This window comes from Bactrocera neohumeralis, unplaced genomic scaffold, assembly GCF_024586455.1.
Source record: "Bactrocera neohumeralis isolate Rockhampton unplaced genomic scaffold, APGP_CSIRO_Bneo_wtdbg2-racon-allhic-juicebox.fasta_v2 cluster11, whole genome shotgun sequence".
Classification (NCBI taxonomy): Eukaryota; Metazoa; Arthropoda; class Insecta; order Diptera; family Tephritidae; genus Bactrocera; species Bactrocera neohumeralis.
In genome coordinates, this window is record NW_026089624.1 from 12,549,454 (window position 1) to 12,566,622 (window position 17,169).

Consider the following 17,169-nt stretch of genomic DNA (forward strand, 5'->3'; position numbering starts at 1 on the left):
TCATGATGCATTTACGAACATAGCCGCATTGTTTAAAACTTAGCCTTTAGGCACAGACCGCCAGGAAAGTATTCGATGGCAACACGTCCTCCTGCTCTAAGTGTTGCTATATTAATGACAAAATACAGTTTTTACTCATCAAACAGAATTAGATCGCCAAAAGGGGATCTCTTGGCCCGATAAAACATGAATTTTAACGTATTACATATCACCACATCTTGTAAATTATTTCTTTTACAAGATGTAAATCATCAAACTTTACCATGTATTATATTTCAAATTGTTACTTGTGTTCATATCGCGTATACAAAATATATTTAAATAAAAATTCGTGCTATGTCATTTGGTAATAAATATTTTGTGTGATGAATATAGGCCCTGCAATAAACCCCTGATGTTGTGGAATGTGAACAGATTTGCTTAATGTTAGAATTGCAAACCAATTCTGATTTTTAATAGTTGCGCAGAATGTGATTAGAACTTCAGCTTTTCGAACTTACGAAACATGATTTTACGCCCTATAATAGGACGAGCCTAGTTACAGTTCGACAACTGAATACAAAAAGGTACTTTAGGAGTGAATAATGACTCTTGTCACAGGAAATTTAACCGTCTCTAGCCATTTTTCGAAAATATAATTATTTTCTAAAGTTTGGAGTTTGAATACAATAAACAGGTTTAAATAAATTATTAACCCTTATTTCTAAAATAATAAATTATCTAAATTTAAATATTTATTTTACAATACAATATTACAATATTTGTAATTATCAAAAATTTAAGTAATGCTGTCAAGTACTTTGAATAGGGTTTCAACGAAAAAACAAAAACGCTTATCTGGGCTGTGGGATATTTTTTAAAATGTATGCAAGGTGCATTTTGCAGTATCCCTCAAAATGTTAAATAAACCAAAACACACATATAGATTTATTATATTTTAAGAAACTCTCACTAAATAAATAACATTTAATACATACCTTTGTTACTAAAGTATAAATAAAACCAATCAAGGCAATTAAACCCAAACATTCAATAAATTTATAAGAGTCCTGTTCAAATTTATAGTCAATTGGCGGTGGATAGAGTATTGAACGTATAAGACCACCTTTAGCAGTTATATTGCCAGTATTAATAACAATCGCCAAAACCTTTTCAGAACCAATATAACGCGTTTGTATAACTTTTGTTCCACAAAAAAGTGTATGTCTTGCATGTTCTTTCTTGTCGTATATCATATCTCGTCTCATTGGTAAAGGCGTTTTTGTTACCGGTACGCTTTCACCTACAAAAAATAATTGTATATTGTAGCAAAATATAAAACATAAGATAAATAAAAACCTGTAAGCATTGATTCATCAAGTATGCAATTGCCTGATAAGAGCACAGCATCGCATTGCATAATACATCCGTTGGTGGGTATTTCGATTACATCGCCAAGAACTAACCACTCAGTGCCAGTTTCAAGAACTTCTCCAGTTTCTGTTACAACCAAAGCACAACCTTTATTTAGTACAGTTTCTCGCAGTGAATCCTGATTCTAAACATCAAAAAAGGCAAAACCATTACTTGGTACTCTGAATTTTTCAATTAATATAACAAAAAACAACTAAGGAAAGGTTAAGGTCGGGTGCAACCGACAATTTTATACTCTTGCAACTTTCAGAAATCAAAGCAAGGGAAATACGTTAAGGTGTAAAACGTCAACCTGAGGATCGAAATCCAAGCAATTTTACAAGGTGTGTTCCAAAGTAAACAGGACTTTTTGAATCTAGCGCCCCCTGGTGGCGCTATCTGTATGTCGACTGGTGCGTTAGATTCTGCTATCTTTATCGATTGTCCATGAGTGAATTTCATGACATTTCATCTAATGGAAATGAAGTTATTGCGTTTTAAGTGTCAGTATGTTTGTGTTGCCGGTGCGAAAATGAGCTTCGAACAAAGAGCCAACATTAAATTTTGTTTCAAAATTGGTAAAACTTTTACCGAAACGTTTCAATTGATTAAACAAGTTTATGGCGATGATTGCCTATCCCGTAGCAGAGTGCACGAGTATACAACGTTTTCAAAGTGGTCGTGAGGACATAAATGACGATCAACATGTGGGCCAATCAAAATCCGTGATCACCGGAAATTCCATCGAAACTGTGCGTGAATTTATTAAAACCCTGAGCCGAAATCATCATTGAAATTCATGGAAATAGAATTGAACATCTCCAAAACATCGATTTATTGCATTTTGACTGAACATTTGGACTTACGAAAGGTGTGTTCGGCCCGAATATCGCGAAGATGAAAGTTGGCGTTTGCTGCACGATAAGGCGCCGTCTCATCGATCGACGCTTGTGACCGATTATTTGACCAAAATTCACATTTTAATCATTAACCACTCCCCGTATTCACCTAATAAGACACCGTCCGACTTTTTCCTTTTCAGAAAAATGCATTTGCCCATGAAAGGAAAACGTTTTGCAGACGTAGAGGCCATTCAAAAGGTATGCACCGGAATACTGGCGGCCATACTGCCCAACGAGCTAAAACACTCGTTCGTCATGCTTTTGAACCGTGCAAAAAGCTGTATTGAAGCAGAAGGAGACTATTAAGAATAAGTAAATTGATTTGGCCGAAAAAACTATGTTTTCTGTTTTTTTAAGTCCTGTTTACTTTGGAACGCACCTTGTATATACATACAAACTATATATATGTAACTAAATGCTGAGAGACACATAATGTTTGTTAGAAAAACGAAATTATATGTAGTATATGGAAGTTGGGGTAGTATTGACCAATTTTTATTTATTTTTCCCAACACCATAAACTGTTAACATTCACATACTAAAAAACTAATCATATAGAGTAAAGTCAGTCGGACGTTCGAAAATCCTGATATTAGTTATAAGGCATATAAGTCAAGTTTTCGCTGAAATTTATTTAGTTTTGGCATAAAGATACACTGTTATGAGTAAACCATGATAGCTTAATTTCATTGAGATGACTAACATATTGGCCGATATATGCGGTACAAAGTCACCCGGAAATTCGATTATCTTTATATTATAATGTATATATGGGGACTAAGGGAAGTATTAGTCCGATTCAACCCATTTTTAACACACAGACATACTATTATCAGAGAAGTACTATCCTTGAATTTCAATTATATATCTCAGACAATTTTTTTTTTGTTTATACATTGCAACTAGTTCAAATAAAAGAAAGGACTAACAAGCAACTTGAATATGACTTAAACATATAATTACAAAATCACAAAACTACTATGAGAGTATTGGCTAATTTAAAAGATCGCTGGGTTTGAGGCGTTTGAGTCGTTTTGGTGGACCATCTCTTAACATATCAGTTAACATAGCTACTTCTTCGTTACAATATTGTAGCAATCTTGCACTATGTGCTATTGCAATTTTTAATATTTCTGCGTTAACCGAGTTTACGCCTAGATCACGCTCTATATCAGCACATCTACAATACCAAAGCGCTTTGTCAATTAGTCTTAGTACTTTGTTTAGAAATTGTTGGATGACTTTTTTATTGTTTGCGTTAGTACATCCCCAGAGTTGTGCACCATAGCTTCTTATCGGTCGGAGTATTTGTTTATAGATAAGTAACTTATTTTCGATGGATAACACTGATTTGTTACCGATTAACCAATTGTAATTTTTGAGTCGCATGTTCAGCTCCTTACGTTTGTTTTTACGTGAACTTTCCACCGTAGCTTAGTGTCAAGCGTCATTCCTAAGTATTTAGCGGAATTAAAGTACGGTATTCGTGCACCGTCTATGAAAATTAGTAAGTACTGTATCTTGTTGTATGTGAAAACAATGTGTACAGAGTTAGCTTCATTCAGCTTTATCTGCCATTTCTTTGCCCATTGTACGACTCTATTTACAGCTTTTTGGAGATTAGTAGTAGACTCGTGTTCACTACTACCAACAGCAAGAAACGCGGTATCATCTGCAAATGTGGCTGTTGTATAATTGCAGTCAATTGGCAAGTCGTGCGTGAATAGAATATAAAGAAGAGGGCCCAACACACTACTTTGTGGAACTCCTGCTTTTATTTCCCTAAGAACAGAATATTTGTCTCCTTGTTTAACGCGAAAGTAGCGATGAGATAAATACGATTTTAAGATGTCATAATGCTGTTTCGGTAAAATTAGTTTGTTTCGAAAGCAGTCCTTTGTGACAAACTTTACCGAACGCTTTTGCAATATCCAAAAACACGGTAGAACAGAATTTTTTTTTCCTCAAAGGTTTTTTCAATAATGTGTGTTATCCTGTGGATTTGATCAATCGTAGAATGGTTGGCTCGATTTATGAGAATTTTCTCAAATAGCTTTCATATTATCGGTAAAGTGATATGGGCCTGTAAGAAGATATATCATATCCTAGTTTTCCTGGCTTTGGAATCATGATAATTTCAGCAATTTTCCAATAAGTTGGCACGTATTTAAGATGAAAAGCCGCGTTAATATTGTTGGTAATTTTTACTATACTTACTTGAGGAAGCTGTTTTAGGACCTCGGCAGTAATCAGGTCGTAACCGGGGGTTTTTTTGTTTTTCAGATTTTTGATTTCCTCACTTAGCTCACTACTTGTGCAACATGAGATCTTTTCGTTTTCTTGACTGGAAGCAGTAGGATAATCTACGTGTGTTTCATATGGGAAGAATATTTTGGCTAAATAATCCGAAAATACTTCTGCCTTTTTTGAATCGTCTCTGGCCCAGCTATCAGCACTTATTTTAATGGGACATACTTGAGTTTCTGGTTTTTGTAGTCTTTTACAGCTTTTCGAAAGAGAGTAGTCGGAATTTTTGCCATTGCTTAGGGAACGAAAATATTTTGCGAAACTTTCATTTTTAAACCTCTTAATTTTCCGATTAAGATCTTTAGAGACTTTATTCAAAATAGATTTATCAGCTGGGCAACGACTTTTATGCCGCTTACGTCGTAGCTTTCTCTTTAATTTAATTGTTTCCCTTATATCATTAGGATATTGAGAGTTTACAGCAATTTTCCTTAATTCCGGTGTACTTTTCCAAGCTTTCTGTTGTATACTTGTTGTAAAGTGTAAAATTTCAGATTCCAACTGGTCTATATTTAATATAGAGTCATATTTACTTTCATAACATTCCATCATTATTCTAAAATATTCCCAATCTGTACGTTTATTATACAAGGCCGCTGTTTGTCTTTAAAGATGACGGTTTCAGTATAGCTTAAATAGATTGGGGAATGATCCGAGTTAAGGTCATAACCCTGATTGATCGACAAATAGTTCCGGGATATTTTGGCTACAATGAAAAAATCTATCAGGTCTGGATTCTTTTGATTATCTGATAGCCAATATGATGGTAAGTTCGTCTTCCGGTTGACTGCAGTGCTTTATAGAGTTCTCTCCCCTTTGTAGTCGTAAGCCTTGAGCCCCAGTGCGTGTTCTTTGCGTTAAAATCTCCACCCATTATGAATCTATACCTATGTCTGTTTATTAAGTGTTGGTACTCTTCAAATTGGATTTGATGCCTTGGAGGACTGTACACAGAGGTAAGTGAGAGTGGACTTTTAACTCCGTAAATAGTCACTGTTGTAGCTTGAAACTTATCAGTTGAAAGTTTTTCTTATTCAAAATGTTTGATCGTAGACAATGACCGATATTTTCTAACAAAAGTCAACTAAAGGCACTGGGGTCTAAATATTCGGTGCCTAGGGGCGTGAACGTTTTTGGTGGCATACACTAGGGCATTATTCATGCAAAGTTTAATCTCTTTATATTAATTGCTTCTTGATTTGCATACTGGAAACTGAACGATTCAAAGGGATTTTAAAATTGTGCTATATGGGAAGTATTGTCAGATTTCGCTCATTTTCACAACGTGATATAAGAATATGAAAAAAAATGCCACGTACCCAATTTTGTCGAAATCGGTTGGTGGCGTTCCGAGATACGGGATTTCACCAAAAAGTGGGCGGTGCCACGCCCATCGTCCAATATCTACACCCGCTCCCTTTAAGCTTTCTCATACCATCCCGGCGAAATGTTTTAACGTCTCTAATGCATTTAGTTTATTGATTTATCGCGCTTTTAGTAGTCTTTATCCTTCTATTTCATCCACTTTCTCACTGTCGGTAGAAATTCTTATAAGATCTGTACTCATATGATATAAAATATGCACAGTAAACTTATTAGAGAACGGAACTTTTTTAAAATTGTTTTTACAGGTGCCCCTTCCTACTGCGATCCCCTGTGCCAAATATGAATTTTATATCTTAATTATGTGCTTAGTTATGACACTTTATAGGTTTTTGGTTAATGACGATTTGTGGGCTCGGCAGTGGTCCGACTACGCCCATCTACGAGCTCAAACTTTTTTTTCTACTACCTGCATACCAAGTTTCATCAAGATATCTCAATTTTTATTCAAGTTACAGCTTGCACGGTTGGTCAGACAGACAGTCAACCGGACTTCAATTTTTCTCGTCATCCTGATCATTTATAAATATAAAATCCTATATCTATCTCGATTAGTTTTAGGTGATACGTACAACCGTTAGGCGAACAAAACTATTATGCTCTGTAGCAACTGGTTGCAAGAGTATAAAAACGTTAACTTTGATTACACCGAAACTATAATACGCTTTACAAAAAAAAAATCCATACAAGAACTTGATTTTTATGGGTTAGTTTGTTTAGCAGCCGTATGCCATAGTAGTCCAATTTAAAAAAGATAATTCGGGATTATAGCGTTAATTAGAGCAATAAACCACGCGGAATTTCGTGAACATACTTATCTTGTTAAATAAAAAAAAAAATTCCACACAAGAACTTGATTTTAATCTTTCAATTTGTATGGCAGCTATATGATTTAGTGGTCTAATTTAATATAAAATTTTTTCGGATATTTTACCACTGCCTTGGCGAATAACCTTGCGTAATTTCCTGCAGGTATCTTGCAAAATCAAAAGATTTTGTTAAACAAGAACTTGATTTGGAACGTTCTGTTTGGATGACAGCTATATGCGGGCACAATAGACCTAAGGGCGCGGTGTAATCCTCGTGTAACAATCTTATATGCGTCAGTTGTCCGATCTAAGAAATATCCTTGTTCGGTTCGTATGGCATCTACATATATACAATAATGGCCCGATATCGGTCATTCAAAGAAATGAGCAATTAGTGCGATAAGGACGTGTTCAAAAGTTCAGACCGATATCTCAAAACCTGAGAGACTAGATAGCGTATATACAGACAGACGGACATATAGACATGGCAAAAACGGCATAGATCTTCACGCTGATCATTTATATATACACTTGGGATTTCCGACGTTTCCTTCGGTGTGTTACAAAGTTCGTGGCAAACTACATATTCTCTGTTCGGCCTATGAAACAAAATTAGTTGAAATTAATTGTCACAGTATATAAACTATTGTTGGTCCTGATACCGCTTAAAGATGGATGATAAATAATTTATTTTAATATACATTCATATACTACTACATGATCGTAGAAGTCTAAGCTACTGATTACTTTAACAAATCAACAAAAGAAACCGGGCTGATAAAAAAAACTAAACACATTTACAAAATATACCAACCTTTTTAGTTTGAATAATTGACATGGCAATGCCAAACATGGACATAAGCAGTATCACACACGCGTAGTAATAATAGTCATATGTGAACCATAATATGACAGAAAATATTTGAAAAACGTAGAAAGGATTAAGCATTTCTAAAACTAATAAAGTTTTGAAATTTTTATAAGGAACAGTTATTTCATTTGGTCCATATGCTAAACGCCGCGATAATTGTTCCTGTACTGGTAGACCCCTCTGTTGATGAAAGTATGCGCTTGACACATTTACATCAAGTCCTTTTAATTTATTAAATGATTGCGACTGTTTGTCCCACACGTAACGCAAATGTTTGCAATTGAACATTCTCACATGGTTAGTATCTGCAAAATAAAACCAACTAATTTTAATTATAAGTATTTATGAATTGTTGTGTTTAATTTTTAAGCAAGTTTTACATCAACAAAAAGTTTAATAAAAGTCGATAAAATTTGAGCCTTTCGTATTAAGAAATGAAAAACTAGCCTGGTTGGCATTTCAACACACTACAAAATATAATTAAACAAGCTGAAGGAAAGTATTGACCTGATTCAACACATTTTTGAGAGATAAACTATTGTTAGGAAAATATTCCTGAATTTCAATTGTATGTTTCACACATTGACCGATATTTTCTGCCAAAAGTCAACTACGGTGACAAATTTTAGTTCGATTTGGACAATTTACATAGTGCGTGCAAAGTTATATCTCATTATACTCGTAATAATTTTTCTTTATTTGTATACTGGATAGTGAAAGAATCAAACAGAATTTAAAATTGTGTTATATGGGAAGTAGGCGACTTTGTAGTCCAATTTGTCCATTTTCATACTGTGGCAGAAGAATGTTAAAATAATGTTATGTACCGAATTTGGTAGAAATCGGTCGAGCAGGTCTCGAGATATGCGACTTTACCTAAAACAAGAAGTTAAATTTTTTCTATCACTAGCGGACCCACAAGACGTTCCCCTGTGTGATATTTTAAGCTATTAGGATATTAAACAAAGTATGTAATCACAAATAATAAATCAATTTCCTTATCCTTTAATGTGAAATAATTTCAATTTTTTTTTTAGAATAAATTCGTTATAATCAATATATTTCTTTAATTTTATCTTTATTCCAGTTGACCAACAATATTTTTAGAAGAAAATGATAGTTGCGCCAATATTTAATCGCAAGTTATGTGGTGGCATTCATAGGTTAATTCAGCGAAATCAAAAAATTCAACAGAATATTTGACTGTTTCGTCAGGATCGGTAACAATGTCGTTCGATATGAACAATTTCTTATTGCCGGGATATGACCATTGTATTTAAAAGGGTGAATATCGATATTTTTTGCAGCTAAAATAGATCGTTCACGAAGCCACGCCTGATTATTATAAATCAAAAACAATTATATGAAACATTAATTTTTTTTCACATAGCCAAATTAACTTAGTGTATTAAGATTATAATTGAAAAACCAGTTTTTGCCTTCCGCACAGATGGCTACTCTATTAAAGATATGATCGGTAACTGATCGAATAATTCCTGTGCGAAAAGGCTATTGAGTCGATTTAATCAATACATGTGAACATTGTATAGAAAGTTTTTAAAGATATTACTTCAATTACAGATTAAATTTGCATTAATTACAACCTACTATAACCATGTGATTTTTATAATATGTATAAAGATGCGAAGTTTTAATTATTATTCTGAACAAGGGGTTTTTGGCTGGTAGCCAGGCTGCGTTGCAGGTATAAACCATTTTTAAATTATCTTGTATATTTGTACTAAAATTTTTAACTTTAAAAATATATGTTGACTCATGCAAATAATTTGTCTACTTAATTTTTCAGTTTGTACAATTTTGTAACAAAATGTTTTGCTTCACAGGAGCCTCAACCTCATTTTACTACATTCTAGGGTTCTGTTGAACTTAATTTTTGTGAAATCGCCACATCTAATTCGTACTTTCAATTAAATTATATTGAAATTTACTGAAATCATCTCATTATCTGCGCGTTTATCACAAATGTAACGGGAATTCGATAAGAAGTGCCAAATCTGTACGAACTGGATATCAAAAAATCAAAGATCATAATCAAAACAAAGAGAGTTTCACTTTGATATTGACTAATATACCTGTGTTATTTAAGGAAATTAAAACTAGTACTCTGCCGTCTGTACGACTCACGTTTAAATTGTCCTGAAGAAAAATGTAAACTTATGTGAAAACTCTTTTCATCAATTTCAACTTCGCTCTGCCTTTGTAATGTCAATGTGTTTCCATTCCCTGAAGATCCATTTTTAGCAAGTAAAGATGGAGAGAATCGTGTTTGTAGTTGTAGAGATTTCCTAAAAATATTAAAAAATTTACACTGATATAAAACTAAGGCTTTTAAATGAATTTACATCGACATGGTAGCATTTATTTCTTGAATTGCTTTCACGTAATATGTAACGTGTTTCGCTTGGTAGTGTTCCTGTATCAAAACTTTTTCAGCTATATCTAATGAACATTTTTCGTGAGTTGCAATTAGGTACAAATGACGCCACCAATGCATTATAAGACTCAACAGTCCGCCTGTAAGGCAAATGAAGAACCAACAAAACGTGGTACGTAATAGTGAACGTTTGTAACCCGTAATTTGCATTTCATCATCTTCTTTTTCGTTCACCAAGCCAACCCAAGGTTTGGGATCTGCAAGAAAGAAAATTATTACAAATACCAGCTAATTGTTTATCTTAATTAAATTAATCCTATTAGATTTACTAAAAAATATTTATAAGTACCTGCTTGAACACAATTTATTTTAGCACACATTGAAGTTAGAAGCTGCAAAAAAAATGAATTTTATTATTTTTGAACTGTCTCGCACTCTCCGAGTAAAACCACTATTTATTTATTTTTTATCCTTTTATCAACATTAAGCCTTTAGGAAGGAAAATGACAGATGCTAGCAAATTTCCAACTACAATGTCTAATATTTCCCGGTTGACTAATCTTCCAATTCTACACGTTTTCTGCAAATTTTATTTAATGACCTTGTTATTGTATTTATTTATTCAAATCTTTTGATATATATGAATCAATTAATAACACAAATTTTATACCACTGATAGACTTTGCTACAATACCTATTTCACCCTGATAAGTAGAAGCACAAAGAATACTTTTGTATTTTTCCTTAATAATCAAAACGGATAAATTCTACTTTAAGTAAAGTTTTCTCGAGCACTCACCCAGTAAAAGCTTTAACTATATAGCTATAACATAGTAATAATTCTAAACATTTTGCTGCTGCGGAGTAGTAAATGAAAACCCTGGTTGTACACCCAAATGAAAACTTCGGAGAGCCTATAAAGCAAAATGATCAGCATGATGAGGTGAATTGATTCAGCCATACCTGTCTGTCCTTTAGTCTGTATATACGTGAACTAGTCCCTACGTTTTGGAGGTGCCGTTCTGATATTTTGTACACGTTCTTTTCTCCCCAAGAAGCTCACGTGTCGGAGCCTCTGATATCGGACCACTATGGTAAAAATCTGCTATACAAACTAATCGATCTAAGCCCAGTCCTTGTATAGCAAACTTTTGTATTCGACGAGATATCTTTACGAAATTTAGCAGAAACCAATCAACCAAATTCAAGATAAGGATCTTTTTATACTATTTTATGCTATTAAAAATGAACCTGAGAAGAGTATTAGCTTCGGTGCAGCGAAAATTAACGATTTTCTTTGATTTAGTATGACAAAGATCAATCTTTAAACTAAATTTACATTGAAATTAATTTGAATAATATAATGCATATCAATTTAAAGGTCGGCATTGTCGGTTGTAGTCTAACAGGTTTAGAGTTACTCTCGGGTGTAACCGAACATTTTATACTCTTGCAACTTTGCAAGAATCAAAGCCAGGGAAATACTTTAAGGTGTAAAAACAATCATATAGAGTAAAGTCAGCAGGATGTTCGAAAATCCTGATATTAGTTATATAGGGGCTGGACCAAGTTTGACTCAAATTTATCTTTTTTAGGCACAGAGATACCCTGTTATGAGTAAACTACGCTCTCTTATTTTCATTGGGATAACTCACATATTGGCCAATATACGTACAGTCTCACCTCGAAGTTCGAAAATTTGTATATAAAGTATATAGGGGCTACGGGAAATATTGGTCCGATTCAACCCAAGGATTATCCTTTAATTTCAATTATATATGTATATCACACATTGACCGACATTTTCGATCAAATGTCAACTATAAGCATTGGGAATGGGGATTAAAACAATTTGTGGTCATAAAATGTCACACACTAAAGGCATTATTCGTGCAAAGTTTTATCTCGTTATACATATGAATTGCTTCTGGACTTGTGTACTGGAAACTGAACGGGTCAAGTGGAATTTAAAATTGTGCTATATGGGAAGTAGGCGTAGTTGTTGTCCGATTTCTTCCATTTCCACAATATGACATAAGAAAATTATATTTTGTCGAAATCGGTTTGGTCGGGTCCCGATATATGGGATTTCACCAAAAAGTGGGCGGTGACACGCCCATTGTCCAATTTTCACACCAGCTCCCATAAAGCTCTTTCAGGGCAAGTCGGTGGTAAAATGTCTCTGGCGTATTTAGTTATTGATTTATTGCCCTTTTAGTAGTTTTTAGCAGTAGCGTTATATAGGGAGTGAGCGGGGTTATCCTCCGCTTTTAATCCATTTTAATACTGTCGGTAAAAATTCTTATCAGATTTGTACTTATCAAATTTGGTTATTGTAGCTCAAGTGGTTTAGGAGATATGCAAATTAAACATATTAGAGGGCGTGGCCACGTTCACTTTTTCAAAAAATTATTCCCACACTGTACCAAATTACAGCTTTATATCTTAACTAATTGCTTAGTTATGGCACTTTATGTGTTATCGGTTAATGGCGATTTGTAGGCGTGGCAGTGGTCCGATTACGCCCATTTACGGACTCGAATTTTGTTTGTGCTAAGGAACCTGTGTACCAAATTTCATCAAGATATCTCAGTTTTTACTCAAATGAAAGCTTGCACGGACGGACGGACAGACAGACAGTCAACTGGATTTCAACTTTTCTCGACAACCTAATCATCCTGATCATTTACATAGGTATATATACATACGTAACTCCGTTAGGTGAACAAAACTATTATTCTCTGTAGCAACAAGTTGCAAGGGTATAAAAATCCACATCGGCTCTTTCATAGACACTCTATACTAACTCCTTCTAACAACTTAGTTCCATTAATCGTCCGAGAGCCAGATGGTAAATATCTTAAAAATCAATGCCTGAAGAACAGAAATTAAATGCGTTTCCAAAGAATTTATTTATTATAATTATCCCAAAGTCCCAAGCAATGGTATGCAATATAATTGTTTATTTTTTTCTAGATCTCACTGATATTCAGTGGAATATCAAAGCTCTATTCCACAACTATCCGGAGTTAAATCTGTTCATCAAGCAAGTCTTATCATATATGACTCAGCTTAGCAATACTCTCCCTCTTTACCCTTAAAAATTCCCCCCAGAAAATAAAACCTTCGAGTTCTTCAGTAGAGTTTTAAAGATCTAATCAACAACTACCATGAGCTAAATCTGTTTATCAAACAAACCTGATCATATACTGGCTTTACCCGCGACTTCGCTCGTATTGAATCAGTTGAATAAATATAAAAATTTATTAACAATACTAAATATATAGTATGCATGTAAGTTAACCCAAAACGCTGGCAGTCAAATTACTCAGTCTGCATTGTCTGCCTAATATCCGACGAGACATAGTAACCCGACCACAACAGCGAAAACCGTGAGATTCGCTGACTCAACATACTCCCAGGTAGCCACAGGTAGAGCAGCGACGGTATCGTAGGTTAAACTATAGTTGTAAGTGAATATAATAATAAAAAAAACTGGCGCCCAACGTTGACAACACAAATTGAAATAAATTGTAAAATAAAAAATACGTTCAATAAAAAAAACAGTAGATTGCTTTAAGAAAAAATTGTGATAGTGTTGTTATTCTCTGTAAACGAATTCTTTATGTAAACGAAGCTTTAATGAGTAATAACGACAATTTAGAGGATTTGATTGAAAAAATTAGTAATTTACAATCTTCCCGACGATATATAATGGACGCCAATCAATTAACGGCCTTAATACAGGCTGCCATGACTGGCGCCTTAAAACAAAAACAACAGATTTTTCACCTTAAATTGCAACGATTGACGGACATACTAAGGCAGTTCGAGATATTTTCAAGCAGTTGGAATAATTAGAAATAAAATAAAAGGTTATGCTGATGCAATTTTAGCATCATTTAATACAGTTTTAAATTCCGATGTGATAATAGCGATATTAGACTTTACATATGTAGACAAACTACCGATATATTTAATTGAACAACAACTTTCTACTTTAAGACAGGGTAACCTTTCAGTGATATAATACTTCAATGAGGTTGAGAAGAAATTGACTTTTCTCACGAATAAAACTATAATGACCCATGAAGGTCAAATAGCAAATTCAATTTGCGAAAAGTATAGAGCAGATGCTTTACGAATTTTTATATCAGGCCTTAAAAGACCATTATGATATATACTGATCGTTTTCGACCCATTGACCTACCTAGTGCCTTAGCATCAGCACAAGAGGTAGAATCAAATAGGGAAAGATATTTATTCGCTTCAAATTTCACAACATCCATTGAGGATCAAAATAAATTTAGAGGAAACAATAACTCAGAGAAAAAGATACAACATCAATAAAGAAATCCCCATTTCATAAACAAACAGTGTAAAACAAATAAAAATAGAAATGACAAACAGGAGCTAGTGACACTCATCGATATAGATTCGTCGGTGTCAAGATTACGGCAAAACCAAAATTGGCGTACAGAACCATCGCAGAGAACATCTCAAGGTCAACAGCAGTACTGAAATAAATATAGACAGGGGTTTAATACTAACCATCAACAAAAAAGGCTGACGGAATCTGATAGGGTCACTGGACCAAAGATGCAACGCATTAATACTTTAAAGCAAGAAGAGGATGACGAGACAGTCTGTAGTAAAGAAGCTGAGGCTGGAATTGAAGACCTCAAGGAAGAGCACTTGAATTTTTTAGGGGTAAATCCCTACTCCCGTGGATTGAGCGTAGAGTAGGTAGTTAAGGGAGAAAAATAAAATTACTGGTTGACACGGGAGCGTCAAAAAATTTTATAAACCCAATACCCGAATTAAAAATTAAAAAAAAAAAAACAGCCTTCTAGCATCTAGACCATTTTCAGTAAAACTTTACATGGCAATAGTCCTGTGAGAGAAAAAAATGTAAAATTAAAATGTTCGGTGTAATGACCGATTTTTTCATACTGCCTAATATATCAACTTTTGATGGTATAATTGGGTTAGATCTCTTGAAACAAGTAAATGCTGAAATAGACTTGAGCAATGGAATAATACGACCTGATTTTGGAAACGAAAACTTCTTGTTCCATGAATGCAAAAATGTCAATTTTCTCAACGTAAGAAGCGAAGAGATTCCTTCTTCTGGCAGAAATCAGTTTTGTAAAATGATTAGCAATAAAAAAAGGCTTTGCGACCCTAACGAGTCTTTGCCTTTCAATACAAATATAATTGCTAACATTAGAACTAAAACCGAAGAGCCAGTTTACTCCAAACTCTAGCCATATATTATGGGTGTAGCTGACTTGTAAAGAAAGAAGTAGCTAACCTTCTTGTCAATGGCATCATTCGTCCGTCAAGGTCCCCCTTCAATAACCCGATTTGGGTTGTTGATAAAAAAAGAATAGATCAAGCAGGGAATAAGAAGAAACGCCTGGTGATTGACTTCAGAAAACTGAATGAGATCACAACCGTGGACAAATATCCGATGCCCAATTAAATGGTAATATTGTTAAATTTAAAGGGAGCTCAATATTTTACCACCCTTGATTTGAAATCGGGGTTTCACCAGATTGAGTTATCGGAAAGAGACAGGGAAAAAAAACAGCCTTCTCTGCAAACAATGCAAGCATGCCACTGACAGACATGCTAAAAGGGGACAACTGCAAAGTGCCATCCAGTCGAACAAAATTAAAATTGAGTTAACACAAGAAGGCGAGGATGCCTTTAACAAACTTAAAGAAATTCTGTCTTCAGAGGATGTAACATTAACCTATCCTGATTTCACTAAACCGTTCGATTTGACAACCGATGCTTCCTCAAGGGGCTTATGAGCTGTGCTTTCACAGGAAAACAAACCAATAACCATGATATCGAGAACTCTTAGAGAAAAAGAAGCAAAATTAGCAACAAATGAAAAGAGAACTCTTAGCAGTAGTATGGGCACTTAACAATTTAAGAAATTATCTATATGTAGTAAACCAGTTGAACATTTATACTGACCACCAACCTCTGACGTTCGCAGTTTCGGATAAAAATCCAAACGCTAAAATTAAAGGCTGGAAATCTCTCAGAGAGTTTCGACGCAAAGATCCTTTATAAACCAGGTAAAGAAAACCATGTCGTCGACGCATTGTCAAGATAACACATGAATATGATAGAGGCTGAAACGGAAGGACACTCTGTCTGTGCCACTGTGCACAGCGAAGAGTCACTGACCTACACCATCGAAACGGTAGATAAACCGGTAAATTGCTTCCGAAGTCAGATAATACTTCAAGAGAGCGAAAGCTTATCAAAGCGATCATTTATAATATTTGGATCAAAAAACAGGCGTATAATAAAATTCTGTAGTATAGAATCTCTGCTAAAAACGCTGGAGGAGGTTATTAATGACAGCGTTGTAAATGCTATTCATTGCAGTCTACCGGTTTTAGCAAAAATTCAGCACCTTAACATAAAATTCTGTCATACATGAAAAATGGTTACAGATATCTTCAATGAAGGTGACCAAATCGAAATAATGTTGCCGAGCATAACCGAGCTCATAGAGTGGCACAAGAAAATGTGAAGCAGATCTTAACTATCTTTTTCCTTAAATGGTTAAGAAGGCAAACTAAGTAGCAGCAAATTGTCAAATTTGTTCAAAATCAAAATACGAACGACATCCAATAAAACATGTTATTGCAGCTACGCCAGTGCCAGGTAGCATCGGAGAAATATTGCACGCCGATATTTTCTTTACGGATCAGAAATATTTTTTAACATGTGTTGACAAATTTTCAGAATTTGCTATGGTTTAGAAAATTGCATCTAGGACCATCATAGATGTAAAACCACCTATGTATACATATTACAACTAATGAACATTTTTCCGAACGTTAAAACAATATACTGTGACAATGAAAAGTCTCTAAACTCAAATACCATAAAATCAATATTATTAGAATATAACAATGCGAAAATTGTCAATGCTCCTCTACTTCATAGTACATCAAACGGGCAGCTGGAGCGTTTTCACAGAGTACTTTGACTGAAATAGCTAGGTGCCTGAAACTCGAAAAAAATCTGAATGACACTGTTGATTTGATTTAATTAGCCACTATAGAGTACAATAAGTCAATT

The 17,169-nt window shown here is 34.4% G+C and overlaps 1 protein-coding gene across 12 annotated transcripts in view; it reads right to left on the reverse strand.

Moving 5' to 3' along the window:
• LOC126765911 (polyamine-transporting ATPase 13A3) overlaps positions 1-17,169 on the reverse strand; it is an 89,087-nt gene that overhangs the window by 5,008 nt on the left and 66,910 nt on the right. For 7 of the 12 annotated variants that reach the window (XM_050483595.1, XM_050483597.1, XM_050483600.1 and 4 more), the window contains exons 2-7: positions 10,409-10,451; positions 10,028-10,316; positions 9,810-9,970; positions 7,608-7,969; positions 1,339-1,537; positions 978-1,282 (exon numbers count right to left, since the gene is read on the reverse strand). In XM_050483595.1, the coding sequence (XP_050339552.1) occupies positions 978-1,282; positions 1,339-1,537; positions 7,608-7,969; positions 9,810-9,970; positions 10,028-10,316; positions 10,409-10,451 (1,359 nt within the window). Of the gene's footprint in view, positions 1-977; positions 1,283-1,338; positions 1,538-7,607; positions 7,970-9,809; positions 9,971-10,027; positions 10,317-10,408; positions 10,452-13,257; positions 13,522-17,169 lie in introns of those variants that run through there. The other 5 variants (XM_050483591.1, XM_050483592.1, XM_050483590.1 and 2 more) reach the window with 2 other exon arrangements.